Here is a 23,205-nt window from a genome sequence, read left to right on the forward strand (position 1 = left end):
GCACTAGCTGTCCAGTCTCCTGTGTTACTTGCCTTTATGGCTTCTTCTTCTTCTGCGTTCACTCGTATGCACACGAGTGGGCTTTTTACGTGTATGACCGTTTTTACCCCGCCATGTAGGCAGCCATACTCCCTTTTCGGGGGTGTGCATGCTGGGTATGTTCTTGTTTCCATAACCCACCGAACGCTGACATGAATTACAGGATCTTTAACATGCGTATTTGATCTTCTGCTTGCGTATACACATGAAGGGGGCTCAGGCACTAGCAGGTCTGCACATATGTTGACCTGGGAGATCGTAAAAATCTCAACCCTTTACACACCAGGCGCCGTCACTGTGATTCGAACCCGGGACCCTCAGATTGACAGTCCAACGCTTTAACCACTCAGCTATTGCGCCCGTCTGCCTTTATGGCATTTCATATGTATTTTTCTTGTGACTTTGAAGTATTTTTCTATAATTCCTTGTGATTTATTTTATTTTATTTTATTTTATTTTATTTTTTGTAATCAGGGTTTGATAAATGAGGTGGAAGGTCTGACATCTTCAGCACAGCCTAGTTTTATTTGCCTTAACCCTTTCACTGCCAAACTTTCATTTATGCAGCAGCTAGGTAGAGGACCCATGTCACTGAAGGATGACCAGAGCATGGGGTCCGTTATCCATGAACCTACTGCTCTTTATGTTCAATGGTAGGATAGGCCATATTTTCTACACTTCGCAGGGGGAATCCCTAGCTATTCTTAGACACCATATTTTCTGTGTTTATAGCACAGGGGAATTTTGCACACTGAATTGACTGGCGGTGAAAGGGTTAAGGAGTTTAATGGTTATAATGATACATCTTGAACTGTGTTTCTTTTCAGATTAAAAAAAACCCACAAAAATTCACAGTTTTTTTAATTTTATTTAGTAGGGCAGTCCCTATGCAGTCAGCCGGACTATAAGCAGAACAGTGTGTGTTCTGATGTGAAACTGACAAGCTGACGTCATGATTTTTCAGAGACGGGCCCATTGCCGGAGGCGACCAACACCACCGCCACCACCACATCAGCAGAAGCGCCAGCAGCTGGGCAAGGCGCGGCAGCAGCCACGGTGGATGCAGCAGCAGCAGCCGGGGCAGAGCAGTACAGCACTGAGCCAGGGAACCAGGGGGGTGAGGACGCTGCCAAGGAAGCGATCCCGAAGCCTGCCAATCCCAACGATCAAGACATTGACGAGCCCTGTCAGGATTCTGCGGGAACGCTGGTGAGGAAAAGTAGGATTTAGGCTGGATGGGTGGTGGGAGGGGATGGAAGTGTGGTGTGGGTTTTTTTGTTTGTTTGTTTGCTTTTCGGTCTCCGTTTTTGTTGTGGTTGTGTTGTGTTGTGTTACTCATTCTTGTCACAACAGATTTCTCTGTTTGAAATTCGGGCTGCTCTCCCCAAGGAGAGTGCGTCACTACACTGAGAGCACAACCCTTTATTTTTTTCTGCCTTCAGTTTTATTTGTTCTCCTGTCGAAGTGGATTTTTCTACAGAATCTTGCCAGGGTCAACCCTTTTGTTGCCATGGGTTCTTTTTGCATGTGCTTAGTGCATGCTGCACACCGGACCTCAGTTTAGCATCTCATCCAAATGACCAGCGTCCAGACCACCACTCAAGGTCTAGTGGAGGGGGAGAAAACACTGGCAACTATGGGATTCGAACCAGTGCACTCAGATTCTCTTGCTTCCTAGGTGGATGTGTTACCTCTAGACCAACACTCCACATTGCTGTTGTTTGTTGCTGTCATTCCTCTTTTTTTTTCTCTCAGTCAGTTTCTTTCATTAACTCACTCTGGACAATGGAATGCTATAGCATTCCTGATGTAAGGCAGCGTTCTGGACGACAGAACGCTATAGTGGTTTCGACAATTAAAATTTTTTCCACATCTTCCTCATGGGGTAGCATAAAAATCGCAGCAACACCAGGCTTTCCGAACATGTCATGGTTCAAATGGAATGTTTCTTTGTGAGGTTCCATAACTATACACTCGCTGGCATGCCGTTGACCTCGGTACCCCATATAACAAGCTAATCTGCATACGTATTGAAAATGGCGTCACAGGTGATACAAGTGGAATTTTTTTGAGCAAACTAGATCACGACAGTGGCTTTTTACTGCTTCTGAATTGTTTGAAATGCTTTAAACTAAGGTTTCGACAAGGATGATGAAGACATTGAATAAAGTATATGCAGTGAAGAAAGCTGCCAGCAAGAAGGTACTGACTGTGACTCAGCTTCTGAGGGCTGTGAAGAGAGAGAGGGGGGTGGGCGTACACACGACATGAGGAGAGGGGTCAGTGGGTCAAGTACAGCGAGTTTCATTCAGTTGCTTTGTGTTTTGTATTTTTTGTGATTTTTTTTCCTAACCCTAATAAATTTGTCATCTGCAGGGAAAAGCAATGGAGAAAACTATTCGTCCAGAGTGAGTTAAAAAAAGATATTTTGAATATAAACAAAAATACAAAGAGAGAGAGAGAAAGACAGCAAGAACAATAACATCAATAACAGGGGAAAAAAAGTAGTATCCAGTTTCAGGCATCAGACAGTGGGAACATATGATGACAGAACAAAGCGATCACCCTGTGCAGTGTTTTTTGTATTCTCTGTCTTTTTGCACCATCTTGATCTGTGCGTCATTTTGGCTGTGCTTTGTATCTCTTTCATGTTTGGACATGTGTTGTGATTAGGTGCACTGACAAACACAGGAATACAGATAAGCATGCATGTGCATGTTCACAAACACATGCATACAATTATACACATGCGCACAAGCACATGCACACCCACACACCCACACCCATGCACATATCACACGTGCACAACTCACACATACAATATGTATGTACACACACATGCTCAGTGCACACATGCACACACACACATGTATATCATTCGTAAATGTGCAATGCACACACACACACACACAGAGACACACACACACACATACATACACACACACACACATGTTCAACACACACACATGTTCAGCACCCACACACACATGCACAACGCTCATCCCCATTCTCTACACACACACTACACACACACACACTAACTACACACACACTAACTACCTACACACACACACACACACTACCTACACACAGACACACAGACACACACACACACACACACACACACACACACACACACCATACACACAGACACACATACACACACACACACACACACAATACACGCTCAACAATACATAACACACACACACACACACACACACACACACACACACACACATGCACACACACACACTCCATACATGGATTTAAGCACCATAAAGAAATGAACAGAGGAACTGCTGAATGTTGAAATCCTGACCAGATCCTGTTTCTTACCATTTCAAACAGGACGACGAAGAAGAAGAACTATTTAGAGTGATACACGTGGTATGACAAGTTTTGAAAGAACTGTCTTCTCTTTCCAATTATATAACTCAGTTTATATGTCGTGTTGTTTTGGTGGTTTTTTGTTGTTGTTGTTTTTTATATTTAACTGCATGGTGATTGGTGAATGATGAACTAACGGATATAATTCCAGACTATTTTCTGTTTTGAATACTGATCGTTCTTTTGTGTGTTTTTTTGTGTTTTTTTTGGTGTTTTTTTTTTAAAGAATCTGTTGTTTGTTTCAACATTGACAGTTGAGTTCTGTTGTTATCTTTTCAGCTGTGTTGCTTTTTTTTTTTTGCTTTTTTTTTTTTTTTTTAAATATCTGTATTTCTCCTCTATGTTCTTTATTGACTTACTGTCTCTCTTCTGTTCTTTCTTTTTTCTTTCCTTCTTGTTCTTTTGTTTTTGACTATTTTTTTTCTATTCTTTCTCGCTCTTTTTTCTTCCTCATTTCTTTGCTCTTCTGTATATTCTTTCTTCCTCTTTTCATTGGTTCATTTTATTTTCCCTTCGTGTGCATGTGTGTTTGTGTCTTTGTGTGTGTGTGTGTGTGTGTGTGTGTGTGTGTGTAGTAGTAGTAGTCTTCAGTTTAACGTCTTCCACTTTAAGTGATATTAGACGAAAAAAAAAAAGAAAAAAAAAAAGGGGTGGGGGGGTGGGGGGGGGGGCGGAGCATGGAGGTGGGAACGGTATTGGGCAGAGGGTGATGAATGATGTGTGTGTATGTGTGTGCGCATATGTGTGTGTGTGTGGGGGGGGGGGGGGAGAGAAGATACAGAGCATTGGAAAAAATAAGACATTAAAAGGGAAGACATAGGCACAATATAGAAGGAAACGCTAACATCAAACAACTGTAACAATTATAACAAATGTCCAGTTGGACTATGCAGCAAACCTTCTGCAATAGCAGATAACATCTTGAAATTGTCAAAAATACATTCAAAAGAATTTTCCGAGAAGTTTGGTAAAAATGATTTCAGACTCTGACATTCAAAGAGTATGTGTTTGCTTGAAATAGATTCTCCACATATGCATTTAACATCTCTGCTCAACAACTGAAAATTTTACATCGGAGGAAGTAAGAATTACATCTGAAAACAACTTCCTCAAAAGAGCTAAAACGCTATCTTATCTAACACCAATTGGCACGTTTGTGTCGAACCTTTTCCAAAAGTCCGAAATTAATCCAGATAATGTAGACACGCAGAAAACAGTAAGTCCATACCCCATTTGGGAGATGAGTAAAGCCCAGTTTGATATCAATCATACTGACATTGCAAAAAAAGGAAATCCAAATATCATGGCAACAGAAGTCCGATTACACCTTCAGAATAGATACTGTGACCACTTACATATTTACACAGATGGCTCACTCCTAGACAATGGCCAAGCAGGTTCAGCTTTCGTTATACCAAAACTGAAAACAGAACGATCATACCATACTGGTAAAGATCGATCAATATTCACAGCTGAACTTATCGCTGTTCTTATGGCTTTAAATTATATTCTTGATCTTCCAGTTTGCCTTCTTCAAGTCTTATTTTGTGTTGATTCAAAATCTGTATTATATGCTTTAAACTCATCAAATTGTAAGAACAAGTCCAAAATAATAATAGAAATAAGTTACATTGTACATCTTTTGAATTTGAGAGGAACATGTATAACTTTTTGTTGGGTTCCTTCTCACCTTGGTCTCCTATATAATGAATGGGCTGACAGGGCTGCAAGAAAAAGTGCAAAACACCAACAGCACCCGGGGCGGAGCAGTGTGTTGTGTGTGCGTGTGTGTGTGTGTGTGTGTGTGTGTGTGTGTGTGTGTTCATGCATGTCTGCATGTATGTATGTGTTGAGGGTGAAGAGGAATTTTGTTAAATGTCCTGTCACACATAGTCGTAATTATGTGTGTGTGTGTGTGTGTGTGTGTGTGTGTTCATCCATGTGTGCATGTAAATGTGTGTGTATGTCCGTGAGTGTGTGTGTTTGTGTGTATGTGTTTGTATGTATTTGTGTGTGTGTGCATGTGTGTGTGCATGTGCATGTGTAGATGTATGTATGTGTTAGAGGAGGAGGAGGAGGTCAAGAATTTTGTTTAATGTCACACATGGTGGTAATTGTGCATGTGTGTGTGTGTGTGTGTGTGTGTGTTTTCTCACATAGACGTCAGTCTGTTCTCTGAGTGAGGTTTTTGTTCCTATCCAGAATCATTCACAGTAACAGTACAAGCTTGTCTTCTTTAAAGATTTCCCCTTATTAACCACTGTTCCAACATTTCTGACATAATTTGATCACTGTCAGACATGACACAGGTGTGCTGCCTCTGAGCCCATGAATGCAGATACCAATGATAATGAATGATCATGATAATAATGATAATGATAATAATAACAATGATGATGATAACAACAACAACAACAATAACAACAACAACAAAATAACAGTAATGATTATAAAGAAATGTGGCACATATTCACCATATGATGGGCTGAAAGCATCTCACGTGAAACAACACATACAACATTAGTGCATGATGACAGCGTATAACAGCACATGAGCACATGGAAGAAAAGAAATCTCTACACACCAAGACAGTACTTCCGAATGCAAACGTGTATAATCACACCAAAAAAGCACAAACTACACATGCACACACACTTGCACACATGCACACAGAACAAGGATATGTGTGCAAACACATGCACAGTAAACGCCCACCCACAAGCACACATGCAACATGAAAACTGTTTGTTTTGTGTGAATCAACACTAACTATATACCTAAGTTTATCGAGTTTGTTATGATGAATACGAATTTGAAAACAGAAATGTTTATAACGTTTTGTGGTATATAAGTCTTCATAAAATTTGACGCTCATGAAAATTTGACTGATAAATTTAAGGCATTTTGTTTGAGTTTGAAGAAGTATTAATCGTCTTGTTCAGCGTTCAGTATTATATGTTGCAAGCATATGAAGAAAACAAAAGAAAGATAAGAATCACCACCCTTATCATTCATGATAATTGGGGAATACACATTGTGAAACCTTTACAAAAAAGAATTTGTTGTTGTAATTCTGTGGTTATAAAATGATGAAAGTGATGGTGATAAATTTCTAGTGAATGTTACCATGTGCTTTGGGAGAGTAGATGGTGCAGAGAGGGTTTGTGATGTGTTGTGTGTGTTGTTTGTGGTGCTGTGTGTGTGTGTGTGTGTGTGTGTGTGTGTGTGTGTGTGTGTGCGTGTGTGTTATATTGAGAGATTGTATGTGTGTGTGTGTATGTGTGTGTGTGTGTGTGTGTGTGTGTGTGTCTGTGTGTCTGTGTGTGTGTGTGTGTGTGCGTGCGCGAGTGTGCATGCGAGTATGTGTGCATGTGTGTGTATGCATGAAAATTCTGTTCTTTTGTGCAAAATACTTGTGTGCTATGTGTGTTTGTGTATGCATGCTTGACACAGTAAGTCAGTCAGTCAGCTGATCTGCAACTATAGCAGTAGCTATACAGGCAACCTGATTTGATGTGACCTGTGCATTGTGTCATGACGACATGTTCTGCAGCCCACAGTGAGGAACAAGCTGGGGGCTCAGGCCCTGACCTTCCTGAAGCGAGGTCAGCCGGTGGATGACGAGGTGGTGGTGGAGATCTTGGCTGACGTCATCAGGTGAGTGTTTTCGTTTGTCACAGATTGACATAATTATGTTGACAGTTGGGCCAACAGCAAAGCGGGAACTGTATGATCAATGGTTTTTCCATTACAATGGGAAGTCACGTACAGCTTAATCTTATGTGAAAGACTACGACTCTCAAACTAGGAGGTAAGATTGCACTGGCTCTTAGTGCTGCAGCCTTGGGGGTTAGTTGGCCTTTGGGGACCATCCCACCACTGACTGTCCTAAAGTCCTCTTGAACGAGAGAGTGGGGATGTAACTTGGGCAAGACATTCTCCACTATTATCAAATTCTAGCCCAGATAGTCGGGACAGCAGTTGCCTCCTCTGCTGTTCTGATGGTCATAGTCGGACACGACTGACTATCATACATAAGCTGCTGTCATGGGCGATGGTAGAGGAGGAAGGGGGGAGAATGGTTATGGCACTTATCTGCCAATAGTGTCTGTGCGGGTCAGGGTTTGGAATCCCTGTCTCACCTTTTCTCACAAGTTTGACTGGAAATCAAAACTGAGCATCCGCTGATTCTGATGAGATGACAAACCGAGGTTCTGTGTGCAGCGCACACTTGGCGCACTGAAAAAGAACCTCTGACAGCATGAGTGTTGTCCTCTTGTAAAATTCTGTAGTAAAAATACACTCTGATAGGCTTACAACTATACACATGCACTCAAGGCCTGACTAGCATTTTGGGCCCTAGCAGATGTGGTGTAGCTTATATAGATTTGTCTGATGGCAGTGAGACCTCATTCAGAAAGTGGATCTGAAAGTATCAAGGGCCTGGAGGGGGTTGGGGTGGGGCAGAGTGGGTTTATTCAATGCCTGTTGAAAACGATGCATTTGCCAGCTCACTCAGTAATTTCTGTTGTAAGGTTTGAGCTCACACAGTGTCAAGCAGGTAATTATCATGAATCGGTGGTCCTATTGAAACATGGGATCATGATCAAACTTTGTGTTTTTCTGTTGGTGTAATGCCCACATACTCTTTTGTATGCTGTCTTTTTATCTGCAATTATGTCAACCATTGAAGTAAATGCTAACATGGCGATAGCCTCGAGATGGCTGGCGAGGCTTTAAACACCATGGTTTTATTTGATGTCAACAACTCTTTTAGAGATGAAGAGGTACTCTTGTATCTTGAGATGTGTTGTGATTTCATGTTGTGTTGGTCTGTGTTGTGTTGTATGTTTGTGGTGCTGTTTTTTGGTGTGTTGTTTTGGTTTGCGTGTAATATTGAAATATTCATTATTGTCATCATCATCATAGCTATTATTATCATTATTATCATTATTATTATTATTATTATTTGGAGTGGAGTGATGGCCTAGAGGTAAAGCATCCGCCTAGGAAGCGAGAGAATCTGAGCACACTGGTTCGAATCCTGGCACCAGTCACCAGTATTTTCTCCCCCTCCACTAGACCTTAAGTGGTGGTCTGGACACTAGTCATTTGGATGAGACGATAAACCGAGGTCCTGTGTGCAGCATGCACTTAGCGCACGTCAACAAAAGGGTTGTCCCTGGCAAAATTCTGTAGAATAATCCACTTCGATAGGAAAACAAACAAACAAAAGGAACTGCAGGCAGGAAAAAATACAAAATAATGGGTGGTGGTCTCTGTATAGCAACACACTCTCCCTGGGGAGAGCAGCCCAAATTTCACACAGAGAACAATACAGTACAATGCAATACAATACAATACAATACAATACAATATCTTTGATTGATTGATTAATATGGATACTTATATGGCACCTATCCTCGATCAGAAACCAAGCTCTAACTGCTTTACAAATATGGGGTCATTTGCACAACAGGCTGCCTACCTTAGTAAAGCCGACTGATGGCTGCCACTGGGTGCTCATCATTCGTCTCCTGTGTCATTCAATCAGATTTAAGGCATGCACACATATACACTCAGACAGACATGTCACATTTTACGTGTATGACTGTGTTTTATTATTTACCCCGCTATGTAGGCAGCCATACTCCATTTTCGGGGGTGTGTATGTTGGGTATGTTCTTGTTTCCATAATCCACCAAACGCTGACACTGATTACAGGATCTGTAACATGCGTATTTGATTTTCTGTGTGCGTATAAACACAAAGAGGGTTCAGGCACTAGCAAGTCTGCACATACGTTGACCTGGGAGATCGGAAAAATCTCCACCCTTCACCCACTAGGCGCTGTCACCGAGATTTGAACCCGAGACCCTCAGATTGAAAGTCCAACGCTTTAACCATTCGGCTGTCACACCAACAGGCAGATTCCGGAGGGCACAGGGTGGGTGCTGGACGGATACCCCCAGACCCTGACCCAGGCCAAACTCCTGGAGAAGGCTCTTAGTGGCTACGATGCCTTCGCCAAGGAGAGCCCCGAGTACGAGCTCAAGTGCAAGGCCCGCAGGTCCGACCTGGTTCCAGATGCCCGCCCAGCCCCGCCCCCTCCAGAGCCCATCAGTGGCATCGACGTGGTCATCCTGTTTGACCTGGACGATAGTCTGTGTCTGAAGAGAGCCAGCGGGCGCTCATGTGAGTGGTTGTTTGAGGGTGGTGATGGTGGTGGGGATGGGGGGTGGGTGGGGGTGATGTGGTGTTTTATTGCATGTGTACATGTATGAGAAGGCATATGTACAATGTTCTGCTGCATGCATGAGTATATGAAAGCGCACATACATGCTTACTGCATTTATATGTAATATGTGAAAATTTATGTACAGGTTGTTGTTTTTTTTTGGGGGGGGGGGGTAGGGGGGGGGTTTGCATGTACACAAAAATGAAAGCGCATGGACATGTTTCATGGCATGCATACATGTATGAAGGCACATGTAAAGGCCTGACTAGCATGTTTGGTTGTGCTGCTGGTCAGGCATCTGGTGAAGTATATATATATTTGTCTGAATGCACTGGCACCTCCCTCCTTGACAGAATTGAAAGTGAAATTGGACCCGTCTCTTATAGTTATTATTGTCTTCAACACTTTATTCTTTATTACACACACACACACACACACACACACACACACACACACACACACACACACACACACACACACACACACACTGACCACAGACACTGACCCCCCATTTGCCCAGGTACCAGGCCCAGCACAGTTACGTGGTTTGTAATATTGCTCGATGTTGTTTTCTTCTTCCTTTTCTTCTGTGTACGTGGGCTACAACTCTCATCAGGTTGCATTCACATTTTAAGTGACTGGGTTTTCTGGCTGTGATGTAGGAAATCATATCACGGAAATATAGTCATAAATAATGATGTAAATATGATCTGTTCTTTTTAACGAACGAAACGAAACACACACACACACACAGAACCTCCACCAATACATATACACACAAACGGCTGTCTTACAGACACTCTGCTGGGGCAGCAGCAGTACCATGAGGAGTTCAAACCGCCGCCAGAGGGCAGCGCCACAGGGGTGGGCAAACAGGAGAAGGTGATACCCATCACTGACCCCTCCAATGACCAGCAGCAGATTCAGACCAGGTCAGTGTGTGTGTAGTGTGTGTGTGTGGGTGGGGGTTGGGGGTGGGGTATGTGTGTGTGAGTGTACGTGTGTGTGCGTGTGTGTGTGCATTTGTGTGTGTGTTTGAGTGCATGTGCGTGCGTGCGTGCGTGCGTGCGTGCGTGCGTGTGTGTGTGTGTGTGTGTGTGTGTGTGTGTGTGTGTGTGTGCATGTGTGTTTGTGTGTGTTTGTGTGCGTGTGTGTGTGTGTGTGTTTATTTGTATATGTATGTGTACATATGTGCATGTGTGTGTGTGTTTATGTATTTGTATTTTGTAAATGTGAGTATATGTGTATGCATGCGTGATATATTCATTCAGAATGCAAAACAGAGATCAAGATTTGTTTCTTTCATAGACAAAAGAGGTTCTTTCTAACTTTAGGGGGGGAAAAAGACAAAGATGCTTTGTTCTCATCTGTTTCATGTTCCTTAAAATCTGTTTGTGGAATGTGTGAATGTAACAAAAGTCATGAAATACTTTCATTTTGATTTCCTTCCTTGCTTCCTGCCAACCGAGATCACTTGTTAACAACATCCACCACCTCACTACTTGCCATTAGACTTGATGTTCCTTCGGGAGGAGCACACCTTTGGTTCTGTTTGGCAGGAAGGTGGAAGGTGGCAGAATGATCAAGATGCTTATACGCCAGTCCAGGGTCTGGGTTTGACTCCTGCGCTTGCTCTTTTCTCCTCCCTAGTTTTGACTGGAAAATCAAACCGAACGTTCTGATGAGATGATCAACCGAGGTCCTGTGTGCAGCACACACTTGGCACACTGGAAAAGAACCCATGGCAACATAAGTGTTGTCCTCTGGCAACATTTTGTGCAAGAAATACACTCTGTGCATGCACTCTAGGCCTGACTGGCGTGTTGGGTCATGCTGCTGTCAGGCGTCTGCCTAGCAGATGTGGTGTAGCAGCTATGGATTTGTCCGAATGCAGCCTCTTTGAGAAACCAAAAGGAATCAGTTTTTTGGGTTTTTTTTCCCCAATAAACATTTTCATATTTGATAAGCACTTTGATGTCAGGATGGAGGCGCAGTCAGTGGCAGAATCAGTTAAGTATTGGACTTTTGATCCAGTGTTGACGGGCGCCATAGCCGAATGGTTAAAGCGTTGGACTTTCGATCTGAGGGTCCCGGGTTTGAATCACGGTGACGGCACCTGCTGGGTAAAGGGTGGAGATTTTTACGATCTCCCAGGTCAACATATGTGCAGACCTGCCAGTGCCTGAACCCCCTTCGTGTGTATACGCAAGCATAAGATCAAATACGCACGTTAAAGATCCTGTAATCCATGTCAGCGTTCGGTGGGTTATGGAAACAAGAACATACCCAGCATGCACACCCCCGAAAGCGGAGTATGGCTGCCTACATGGCGGGGTAAAAACGGTCATACACGTAAAATGCCCACTCGCATATATACGAGTGAACGTGGGAGTTGAAGCCCACGAACGCAGAAGAAGAAGAAGAAGAAGATCAAGTGTTGATGAGTGATCAGGGTTCAAGGCCAAGGTTCTGTTTTTAACTTGATGTTGTATTGTGTCTTTGGAAAAGGCGCTTTGATTTTCCTCTCTCCATGTGGGTGTGAATGGGTACCTGACTTCAGGTCAGTGAAGGTTAAAATGGTAGAAGGAGAGGATTGCTTCCTCCACCTCCCCCCGCCACCTCCCCTCTCCCCCTTTCCCCCACTCACCCACCCACCCTCCTATGCTGAGTCCTTGACACAGTGAATATGAATTTACTGCCCCTATGGCCTTAGAAGGCTTCTTCTTCTTCTCCCTGAACTTTGTGGGTGGAGTCTTCAGGGTGCCGCACAGAAGAACTGTTCACCGCATTCCTCCACAGTCTGTCGGATGTGCATCGAAAGCGTGGGTCTCTTTTCCTGGCCACTCCTGTGTTAGTCAGTCCATCGGGTTTTTTTTTTTTTTTTTTTTTTTTGTCTTGTCCCCTACATCTCCCTTCCCTGAACAGTTCCCTTGGATGATTATTTTAAGCAAGGCCATCGGATATTGTTACATGGCCACACCAGCTTAGTTGTTTTTTTTTGTTTTTTTTTCTCTTTTAGTTGATGTCAGACAGATCTTCATATTTTAGGTCCAGTGTTGCTTGCTGGTGGTTTGTTGCGCTTGTTCGTTGCCTACTAGACCTTTGACCTTTGTGATGTCAGGATCACGTCGTTCCATGACTCCTGGGCCCAGATGGATGAGTGGTTCACCCAGTTTGGGACGCTGAGGAAGGTGGATGCTTCTGGTTCAGAGAACGACGTATACCAAGAGGTGGACAGTGTCATGGAGAGCGTACTGACCAAGGTAGGTGTGTGTGTGTGGGTCGGGTGTGTGGGGGGTGTGTGTGTGTGTTGGGTGTGTATGTGTGTATGCGTGTGTGTGTGTGTGTATGGGTGGGTTGGGTGGGTGGGTATGTGTTTGTTTGTGTGTGGGGGCGGGGGGGGGGGGGGGGGAAGGGGGGTTGGGGTGGGTGGTGGGTGAATGTTATTTCTTTATTAGATTTCTATGTGTATCTGTGCATGTTTGTGCATTTAAGAGAGAGACAGATTTCTTAGCAGATATGTCTTCAAAATAAATGCATTCAACATGAAACGTAAATTCATAAACACAGTAGCACACACACACACACACACACACACACACACACACACACACACAATTTCTCACACTCTGTCACTTTTTCTCAGTCTTTCATGTACACACAACACACAGACACGTGTGCACTCACACACACACACACAAACACACACACACACACACACACACACACACACACACACACACAGGCATGAAAAGAAATGTGATTAATCAGAAATAAAGCTCCCTCTGTTTTTTTGTAACAGTATCACGTAAAGTCAGCACACAATAATATATTAATGCGGACAACTGGTGATGGGAGCAATCACCCATCACGTGATAATTTGCACCACAGATTCAAGGCAAGGACCTGGAGCTGCCTTTGCCGTTGGAACCAGAGCCTGAGAAAGTGGAACCGGTTCCGGAAACTGTAAGTCTGCTTAGTGACATCGGTCAAAACTGATAAGACTAACAATTTTCTACATTTCTACCTCTGTTGCTTTTACAGTTTTAGTTACCTGTCTGTAAGCTGATGACAAAGTGTTGAGCATTACTAGCTCAAAGTATGCATGTTGTGGTCTTCTTTAAAAGTGAAAATAACTCTTTTTTTTTCAAATCTGTAAATAACATTTACATAACTTCACATACACAAAAACAACAATTGAACTCTATATGTAGCTTTGACGTAATTTTGCAGTGTCAGTTAATAACGTTCATTCGTGTAAAAGGCCACTAATACTTACAAATGAATGATGAGAGTTGCAGCCCATAGATACAGAATAAGAAGAAAACTGCATCATTTCGGCTGACCTACAAGAACTCTCCACTCTTGATCCGATTGTAACCTTCCAAAAATTCCTTGTGTCAGTTCAAGAACTTTTAATGATTTCTCTTTCCTCTCTGCTGCTGCTCATGCCTGGAACCAACCTTTCACATCATTTCCATTCATCTGGTTCCTTCTCTGCCTTTGACCCTTCACTAAAAACTTATCTTTTCAAATCCTAACTAACTGTAAGCACTCTCGGCTTCTTACCACTGCATGCCAACCAACTCAGTTTGCATTTATGAGGTATGAGAGAGGAAGGGGGGAAGGGAGGAAGGGAGGGGGGCTGGGGGGGCAGGGGGTTGTGGAGAGGAGAGAAAGAGAGACAGAGAGAAAGAGAGACAGGGTTCTTGTAATTTGTTGTTTAAAAAAGAAAAAAAAAGAAGAAAGTCTGTCAGTTAAAGCGCCCTGAGCTCTTAGAGAGAAAGGGTGCTGTACGGGTGTACATAATTATTATTATTATTATTTTAATCATTACCATTATCATCATCATTAATATGATTGTTATTATTATTAGCAATAGTAGTATTGACTCACTGCTCTCCCACCCCCCCACCCCCCAACCCCCAACCCCCACCCATCCCCCACCCACCCCCCTCCTCTCTCTCCCATTCCCCCCCCTCCATCCCATTCCTAGGCACCTGGAGCTCCACCAGAGACAGCAGCAGAGCCGCCTGTGGAGGTAGCAGCACCTGGGGGACCTGACGGGAAAACCTCCAGGCCAGGATCCAAATCCAGCCGTTCAGGTGTGGGTCGTGCGTGTGTGCGGGCAGGTGTGCTGAGGGATTTGGGATTTGGTGGGGATTTCTTCTCCGCCAGTGATTACTGCTCCTCATGTCTCGTTATGAATAATGATAATGTTGATGATGATGATAATCATGATGATAGTAATGATACTACTACTACTACTACTACTACTACTAGTACAGCTGCTGTTACTGCTACTTCTGCTGCTGCTACTACTACTTCTGCTGTTATTGCTACTGTTTCTGTTGCTGCTACTACTACTACTACTACTACTACTACTACTACCACTACTACTGCTACTGCTACTTTAGTACTTATGTGAATATGTGAAGCGTCTGTTCTCTAGATAGGGCTCTAGACACTATACAAAAATGAGTAATCACACACACACACACACACATACACACACACACACACACACACACACATACACACACACACACACACACACACACACACACACACACATGCACATACGCACACACACACACACACACACACACATGCACATGCACACACATGCACACACACACACACACATGCACACACACACACACACACACACACACAGAGGCACACACGCATACACACAGGCAGGCAAGAAGTACACAACAAGAACGGTGAAAATGTGATTCTTGCAGATGATGTCTCTCAGTGCTTCTATGTAGGCTGACAGGTTTTTGTTTGTGTGTTTGTGCCCTTTTTTGTTCTTTCTTTTGTGTGCTTACTTCTGTTTTCATGTACCAGGTCATTTGGATTACGGATAATTACGTCAACCAGAGCTGATTTAAGGCCAGACACGGTAGTACAAAAACGTATGAAATAAACTTGAAGTTTATGGCTTTCTGTGACATGGTATGCAAAGATATTGGACTAAACATGTCTAAAACGGTCATTTTGTGCAATTTGTCATAACGGTTTCCTTGGAAACGAATCCAAAATGGCCGACAAACAAAAAAATTAAAAGCTTAGAACTTCGGTACCTTTATAGATATGTTATTTCTGTTTGTTTTATTTGAGTTATTTGTATTTGTTCTTTATTATAGTGGAGTGGTATTTTGGAATTTGAATAAATACATTTATTATTATTTTTTTGTTGAAATGTGTATAAATTCCTTGACATAATTTTTTTCAAATGAGTGTATATTCATTCTTTTACTAGTACTATACAAACCACCGCACTATAATAAAGATGAATACATAAAAAAAGAAAGTACCAAGTTTGAACATGCTACATTTTAAAGTTTTTGAGCATTAGCAGTTTGAAAAATGGTATTACGAGGACAAAACACAAAACTGAGAAAACAGGAAAAGAAAGAGATGTGCTTGTACTCACAAGAAATCACACATGTTGATGCTGTTTGAAGCTTTATTTAAGTGAATATAGTACCCAGGTGAAACGGACTATAAAGATTAGATGTTGAAGAAGCAAATTATGTGAAAAAACAAAAATCACAAAAAAATCATGATTTTGGTCAAAAATTTCACTACCGTGTCTGGCCTTAATTAGTGCTCGTAAGAATGAATGAGCTGTCGTGTTTGACACATTGATCAGACAATACTCTCAGCCTGTTTTAATGAACTGTGTCTTATAGAAGCTGATCAAACTACACAGTATGGGTTTTTTTTAGGGGGTTTTTTTGGTGTCTATGTTGTGTTGATGATGTCTGTGTGACTAGGTTCTGCCAAGCGTTCTCCCTCTCGCTCGTCGTCCAAGGAGGGCAAGAAGGATTCCAAGCGAAGCAAAAGCGAGTCTCCAAAGCGAGGCTCCAGTGCCAAAAAACTAGACAAAAAAAGCAGTAGAGGTATGGTGGATAACGCATTCAAAGCAGTGTGCGTGTTTTCTTTGTCTCGGTGTGTTTTACGGGTTGCATGTTGAGATGTTTAAAGGTGTTGTTTCTCTTTGATAATCTGTATTTCTTATGATTTTGAACTGACATGATGCTATGTGTACTTTTGAGTACTACGCTTTGTTCCTTACAGAGTTCCTGGTCTTGAAACTTTGTTTTGATAAAAGGGGGAAGGGACAGGTGATTGAGAATGTTTGAAATGATTGGTTTTTTTGCTTTTGACAGCTTCAGATGCTTATCTTTTATGTTGAAGTCTTTATTCTTGGTAAAAAAAAAAAAAAAAAAAAAAAAAAAAAAATCAACCATGTCTGAGGATGACTGTGTTTCTGTTGTAGAATGAGGATAGCATTATTTTCATTGTTATGAAACCTCATGGTTTATCAGACATAAAACACAACACAGCACAACACAACACAACACACACACACACACACACACACACACACACACACACACACACACACACACATGCACACACACACACACACACACACACACATGCACACACACATGCACACACACATTGTACTGAGTGTGTTGAGTAAAGCATTTAAACATAGCTGCATTGAAATGATTCAGTGCAAATCAAATTCTAGACCTGTTTATACCACACCACTGATATTATCACAAAGGATTGATTTGATTTGATTTGATATGGATACTTGTATAGCACCTATCCTCAGTTGGAGACAAAGCTCTAAGCACTTTACAAACTCAGGGTCATTTGCACAGCAGGCTGTCTACCTGGTTAGAGCGAACTGATTGCTGCCATTGGGCACACATCATTCGTTTCCTGTGTCATTGATTCGGATTTCAGGCACGCACACATACACACTCAGACAGACATGTAACATTTTACGTGTATGATCTTTTTGTTTATTTACCCCGCCATGTAGGCATCCATACTCCATGTTTGGGGGTGTACATGTTGTGTATATTCTTTTTTCCATAACCCACTGAACGCTGACATGGATTACAGGATCTTTAACGTGCGCAATTTGATCTTCTGTGTGCATATGCACACAAAGGGGGGTCAGGCACTAGCAGGTTTCCACATCTGTTGACCTGGGAAATCGGAAAAATCTCCACCCTTTTCCCACCAGGCACTGTTACCAGGATTCGAACCCAGGACCCTCAGATTGAAAGTCCAACGCTTTAACCGCACGGCTATTGCGCCCGTCTGAAGGGACAATCTGACACAAAGCATTTTGATTTTGCATGGTGCTGCAGCTTCATCCCCCAAGTCCCCCAAGTCCAAGGGATCGGCGAAGAAACGCAAAACTCCGGAGCCAGAGCCAGAGCCAGAACCGGAAGTGCCTGCGGGACCCCCCCCTCCCCAGCCCGGGGATGATGACTGGGAGTTTGTCGACTTGGACGTGGAGCCGGTAATATGATTATTTCCTGTCATAGTTTGTTTGTTTTTGAAGCGTGTTTGATACGCTATGAATTACAGGTATTGGATTAGAGGTTAATCCTTTTGGTGGGGATGTGGTGGTGGTTGCGGGGGGGGATGGGGGGGGGGTTGTGTGACAGAATCAATTAGGCGATGGACTTCTCATCCAGTGTTCACTTGTGATGAGAGTTTGAGGCCTCATTTCAGCATGGTGTCATGTCTGTTTTGTGAAAATAAAGCCCATACTGACAGTATTTGTATTTGTGTTTATTTGTATTTGTATTTCTTTTTATCACAACAGATTTCTCTGTGTGAAATTCAGGATGCTCTCCCCAGGAAGAGCGTGTCGCTGTACTACAGCGCCACCCATTTTTTTGTATTTTTTCATGCTTGCAGTTTTATTTGTTTTTCCTATCAAAGTGGATTTTTCTACAGAATTTTGCCAGGAACAACCCTTTTGTTGCCGTGGGTTCTTTTACGTGCGCTAAGTGCATGCTGCACACAGGACCTCGGTTTATTGTCTCATCCGAATGACTAGCGTCCAGACCACCACTCAAGGTCTAGTGGAGGGGGAGAAAATATCGGCGGCTGAGCCATGATTCGAACCAGCGCGCTCAGATTCTCTCGCTTCCTAGGCGGACGCATTACCTCTAGGCCATCACTCCACTCAGTATTTTCATTGATTTACACAGACTGGTAACCGAAGTGAACATTTGTCTGTAGCCTTTTGAATGAGCCATTAGGCAGGTACACAAGACAGCTGCACTCGTAGAAAATCACTTTTGTATGCAGAGAATCAAATCATCAAATACTGTATGTGTGAAAGCAGAGCACCCTTGGTGCATCAGTACAAAATAATGTTGAAAAGTCAGTTAAAGTGACATTAAAGAGACCAGTTCACACGTTCTCTATTAGTTCATGTAAAATTTGAATGAAATTAATAATGTTGAATATAACGTTAAAAGAAGAAAAAAAAAGACCAATTAATGTTATGTGGCAGGCACTGGCCAATGTTCTGTCAATACAATGGGACGGGGTGGAGAAATCATATGTGAAAAACTGCAAGCATGTCTTCCGTCAAGTGAGACTTGAGCGAGAAAACATTTACCGCTACTTTTTCCAAATCAGGTGAGATCTCTTTTTGAAATTTTGGAGAGAGAGAGAGAGAGAGAGAGAGAGAGAGAGAGAGAGAAGACTATGTTAGTGTTGTATTTCAAGCCATCATAGGAATTTAGGACTCTTGTAAATACAAAATGAATATTGTCAATATAGATACATGAAAATGAATTTAGTCATTGGAGTTTTTGTTTGTGTGTTTGTTGTTGTTTTTTTATTAGTTTTATTTTTTTTTTGTTATTGGTTTTTGTAGTAATGAGATATATCAAATGATTTTCATGTCTTTATGTTTAATATGCACTGCAAGTCCCATTTTGGTTTGTTTGTCAATTGATTTTTGTTGGTGGTGGTGTTGGGGGGGGGGGGGGGGAGTTGTTTTGGTCTTCATAAGTTTATAGTGGATGTTTCAAGTATTTTTGAGGCCGGAAATGTTTTCAAAAACATAAATCCATTGCAACATTGCAACTCACTCTTGCTTGCAGATTGATAGACGTACGCATACAAACACATGCAGAACCCAAACTTGTAATAACGGTGCATTATGCATCAGCACTTATAGAGTGCACATCATGAGGATCACAGAACACAGGCATTATAGATGCACACACACGCACACACACACACACACACACACACAAAATGGAGGCCTTTTAAAAAATTGTTTCACCATAATCTTGTGATAACATCTTTTTTTTAATGAGAAAGGAGAGATGAAAAAAAAAGGATGCCTGAAAAAGATTAAAAAAAGATTTCATATGAATCTTCTAATCACAGATAAAATTAGACAATGATCTGACAGAAAGAATGCCTTTTTTTTTCATTAATTTTTTTGTTGTTGTTACAAACAATGAATTTACTTAAAAGAATCTTCCAATCACACAAAAGATCTAAAGAAGATGATGATTATCCAACAACACCAACAAAGAAAACAAACCCCAATACTTTCCATATCACAGAAAAGACTTCCTCAACTACCTGCGGCGGCCGGACCACAAGCAGGAGTTTGTGTCCCAGTGGCAGAAGGACTACAACTTGGTCCCCGACGACATGCGGGAGGATGAGGAGACACGGGCGGAGCTGCACCAGCGGGTGGACGACCTTAGGGAGCGGCTCTGGAACATCTGCGATGAGCGGAAGGAGCAGGCAGAGCGAGAGATGGAGACCATCAGGAACGATGGCTGGCTGGACGACCGGCTGGGCGTGCTGAGCAACCACTACATCACCACCATGCAGGTCAGTCAGTGGGACGTGGTTCACCACCATGCAGGTCCAGGGTCATGGTTCACCACAGGGGTCATGGTTCACCACCATACAGGTCAGTCAGAGGTCATGGTTCACAAACCATGCAGGTCAGTCAAGGGTCATGGTTCACCAGCAGGTAGGTTAGGGGTCATGGTCCACCACCAGATGCAGGTCAGGGGTCATGGTTCACCACCATGCTGGTTATGGGTCACCATCATGTAGGTCAGAGGTCAAGGTTCACCACAGTTCAGGTCAGGGGTCACAGTTCACCACAGTGCGAGTCTGGGGTCATGGTTCACAAACCATGCAGGTCAATCAGGGGTCATGGTTCATCACCATGCAGGTCAGGGGTCACCACCTTGCAGGTCAGGAGTCATGGTTCACCACCATGTATGTCAGTCAGAGGTCATAGTTCACAAACCATGCAGGTAAGTCAGGGGTCATGGTTCACCACGATGTAGGTCAGTCAGGGGTCATGGTTCACCAGTAGGCAGGTCAGCGGTCATGGTTCACCACCATGCTGGTTAGGGATCATGGGTGACCACCATGCTGGTCAGGGGTCACCACCATGTAGGCCAGAAGTCATGGTTCACCACAGTGCAGGTCAGGGGTCACAGTTTACCACAGTGCTGGTCAGGTTTCATGGTTCACAAATCATGCAGGTCAGTCAGGGGTCATGGTTCAGCGTCATGCAGGTCAGGGGTCATGGTTCACCACCACTATGCAGGTCAGGGATCATGGTTCACCACCATGCGGGCCAGGGGTAATGATTTACCACCAGTGTAAATCAGGGGTCACGGTTCACCACCATGCATGTCAGGGGTCATGGTTCAACACCATGCAGGTCAGGAGTCACTGGAGTTTTTGTTTGTGTGTTTGTTGTTGTTTTTTTATTTTTTATTTTTATTTTTTTGTTATTGGTTTTTGTAGTAATGAGATCACGGCTGTGCCGCTTAACTTCCAGCAGAGCTATTTAGTTTCAGAGTTCAGTGAGCGGTCAGGAGCACGGCTGCTGACCTAGATTCCACTGGGATGGGAGGGGGGGCGGGAAGGGGAGCGCGCGCCGCGCTCTTTGTGCCTATGTTTCCAGCAGAGAAAGGTGTATTGTTTAAGTGATTTTCATTTCATCATATTCGTGCACACTGGTTTTTGTTTGCTGTCATTTTTGTGTACATGATTCCAGTGAATGTGAACTTTAAGTGTGTTGTGTGATTTACCAGACACTGTCCGAGTGTTTGTGTTACATCCAGTTATTTGACCTAAGTGTGTGTGTGTGAGTGCCGACAAAAATGGAATCTGGTGCGGTAGTGGCAGCATTGCTGACTGGGCAACACACCTTCAGTGAACACTTGAGATGTTTGGATAATATGTGTCGTGTGTGTGGTGAGCGGGTTCTCAGAAGAGATAAAGACAAGGGGTTGAATGCAAGACTTTGTGCCAAGTATTCTTCTGAACTGTTTCGTTTTTTCGGTCTAGATGTTTCGAATGATGAAGAGGGCAAACATCCCACATGCATTTGTATCAAGTGCTACAAAAAAATGATAAAAATGAAACATACTCATGGAAATTCTCAGTTCAAAACTGCAAATGAAAATGTTGAACTTGACATTGACAGAATGTCAGAAATCTGGACAACTTTCGATCCAGATCTATCTTTGGATCAGTGCAAAACATGCTCTTTTCATCACTCAAAAAGTCAGCCTGGTCGTCCGACAAAAAGACGATCAGCACCAGTAAAAAAATGCACGGATGACAGTTTTGATCCGTCTGACCTCTGCTTAGATACCGACGACAGTGTGTCAACGTCATTTTGTCAGTCCACATCAACACCAGTCAAAAAAACAAGAACGCTGTGCACAAACACATCTCCAATCACACCCAAAACACCTGTCACTGACGCAGCTATATCACCCATCGCACTATTGAAACGTAAGACGGTGTATGTTGACTCAGAGGATGAAGATCTCAATAAATCTCTTACTGAAGAAGAAGAAAAATTATGCACACGACTGATTCGCAGGAAAATGTTTCAGTCAGGAGACAAATCAACAGTTAGATGCAAAACTGGAGGTCAGCCAATAGTGTTGAAAAAAGTCACACAACCCCGTAAATCATCTGCCATAGCATCATCTCCTCTGAAGAAAAAACAGTCTCAAATTATGCAAAAAATCAGAAAGCACATCTCAGGGAACAGTAAAGAAGCCATAGTAAAACAGCAGGGGTCAGAAATCAAAAGATCAGCTCAGAGCCACAGACAACAGATACTGCAAGCTGCTGGATGTGGCCCAGTGAAAGTGACCAAAAAACAAGGGTCTGCACTGAGAGCCGCCATGGGGTTAAGCTGGGCACAACACAGGATACAAAAGAGGTTTTATGCCAGTATTGGTGTGGAACATGAAGGGGAAAGGAAGGAGAGGGAGGTGCAGAAAGAAGCAATGTTTGGGGAGGTAGAAATAGAAAAGACAAAACTCATCTTTGTTGATAAAGAGGGAAGACAAACGGAGGAGGAAACTGCAGTAGGAAAAATCAAAGACATTCCAAAGATGGTAGAAAACTTATTAGACCAGTACGACAGAGAAAACAAGTTGACATGGCATGATGATAGAATAACGCAGGATGAGATATGGGTAAAAATTGGAGGGGACCATGGAGGGGGGACATTCAAACTCATGCTTCAAATTGCAAATCTCACCAACCCCAACTCAAAACACAACACGTGTCTCCTGGCCATTGTAGACTGCAAGGACAGTCCAGACAATTTGAGAAGAATCTTAGAACCCTACAAAGAACAGCTAGCTGCTCTGCAGTCAATGACATGGCGAAACAAGAGA

General features: G+C 42.9%; 1 protein-coding gene across 2 annotated transcripts in view; it reads left to right on the plus strand.

Annotated features, from left to right (window-relative positions):
• Nucleotides 1-23,205, plus strand: part of LOC143280056 (sperm flagellar protein 2-like) — a 79,374-nt gene that overhangs the window by 22,796 nt on the left and 33,373 nt on the right. For both annotated transcript variants that reach the window (XM_076584545.1, XM_076584546.1), the window contains exons 16-26: nucleotides 1,004-1,248; nucleotides 6,983-7,086; nucleotides 9,356-9,624; nucleotides 10,464-10,599; nucleotides 12,789-12,930; nucleotides 13,559-13,633; nucleotides 14,664-14,772; nucleotides 16,453-16,578; nucleotides 17,854-18,008; nucleotides 19,017-19,144; nucleotides 20,089-20,365. In XM_076584545.1, the coding sequence (XP_076440660.1) occupies nucleotides 1,004-1,248; nucleotides 6,983-7,086; nucleotides 9,356-9,624; nucleotides 10,464-10,599; nucleotides 12,789-12,930; nucleotides 13,559-13,633; nucleotides 14,664-14,772; nucleotides 16,453-16,578; nucleotides 17,854-18,008; nucleotides 19,017-19,144; nucleotides 20,089-20,365 (1,766 nt within the window). The remainder of the gene's footprint in view (nucleotides 1-1,003; nucleotides 1,249-6,982; nucleotides 7,087-9,355; nucleotides 9,625-10,463; nucleotides 10,600-12,788; nucleotides 12,931-13,558; nucleotides 13,634-14,663; nucleotides 14,773-16,452; nucleotides 16,579-17,853; nucleotides 18,009-19,016; nucleotides 19,145-20,088; nucleotides 20,366-23,205) is intronic.

This window comes from Babylonia areolata, chromosome 3, assembly GCF_041734735.1.
Source record: "Babylonia areolata isolate BAREFJ2019XMU chromosome 3, ASM4173473v1, whole genome shotgun sequence".
NCBI lineage: Eukaryota > Metazoa > Mollusca > Gastropoda > Neogastropoda > Buccinidae > Babylonia > Babylonia areolata.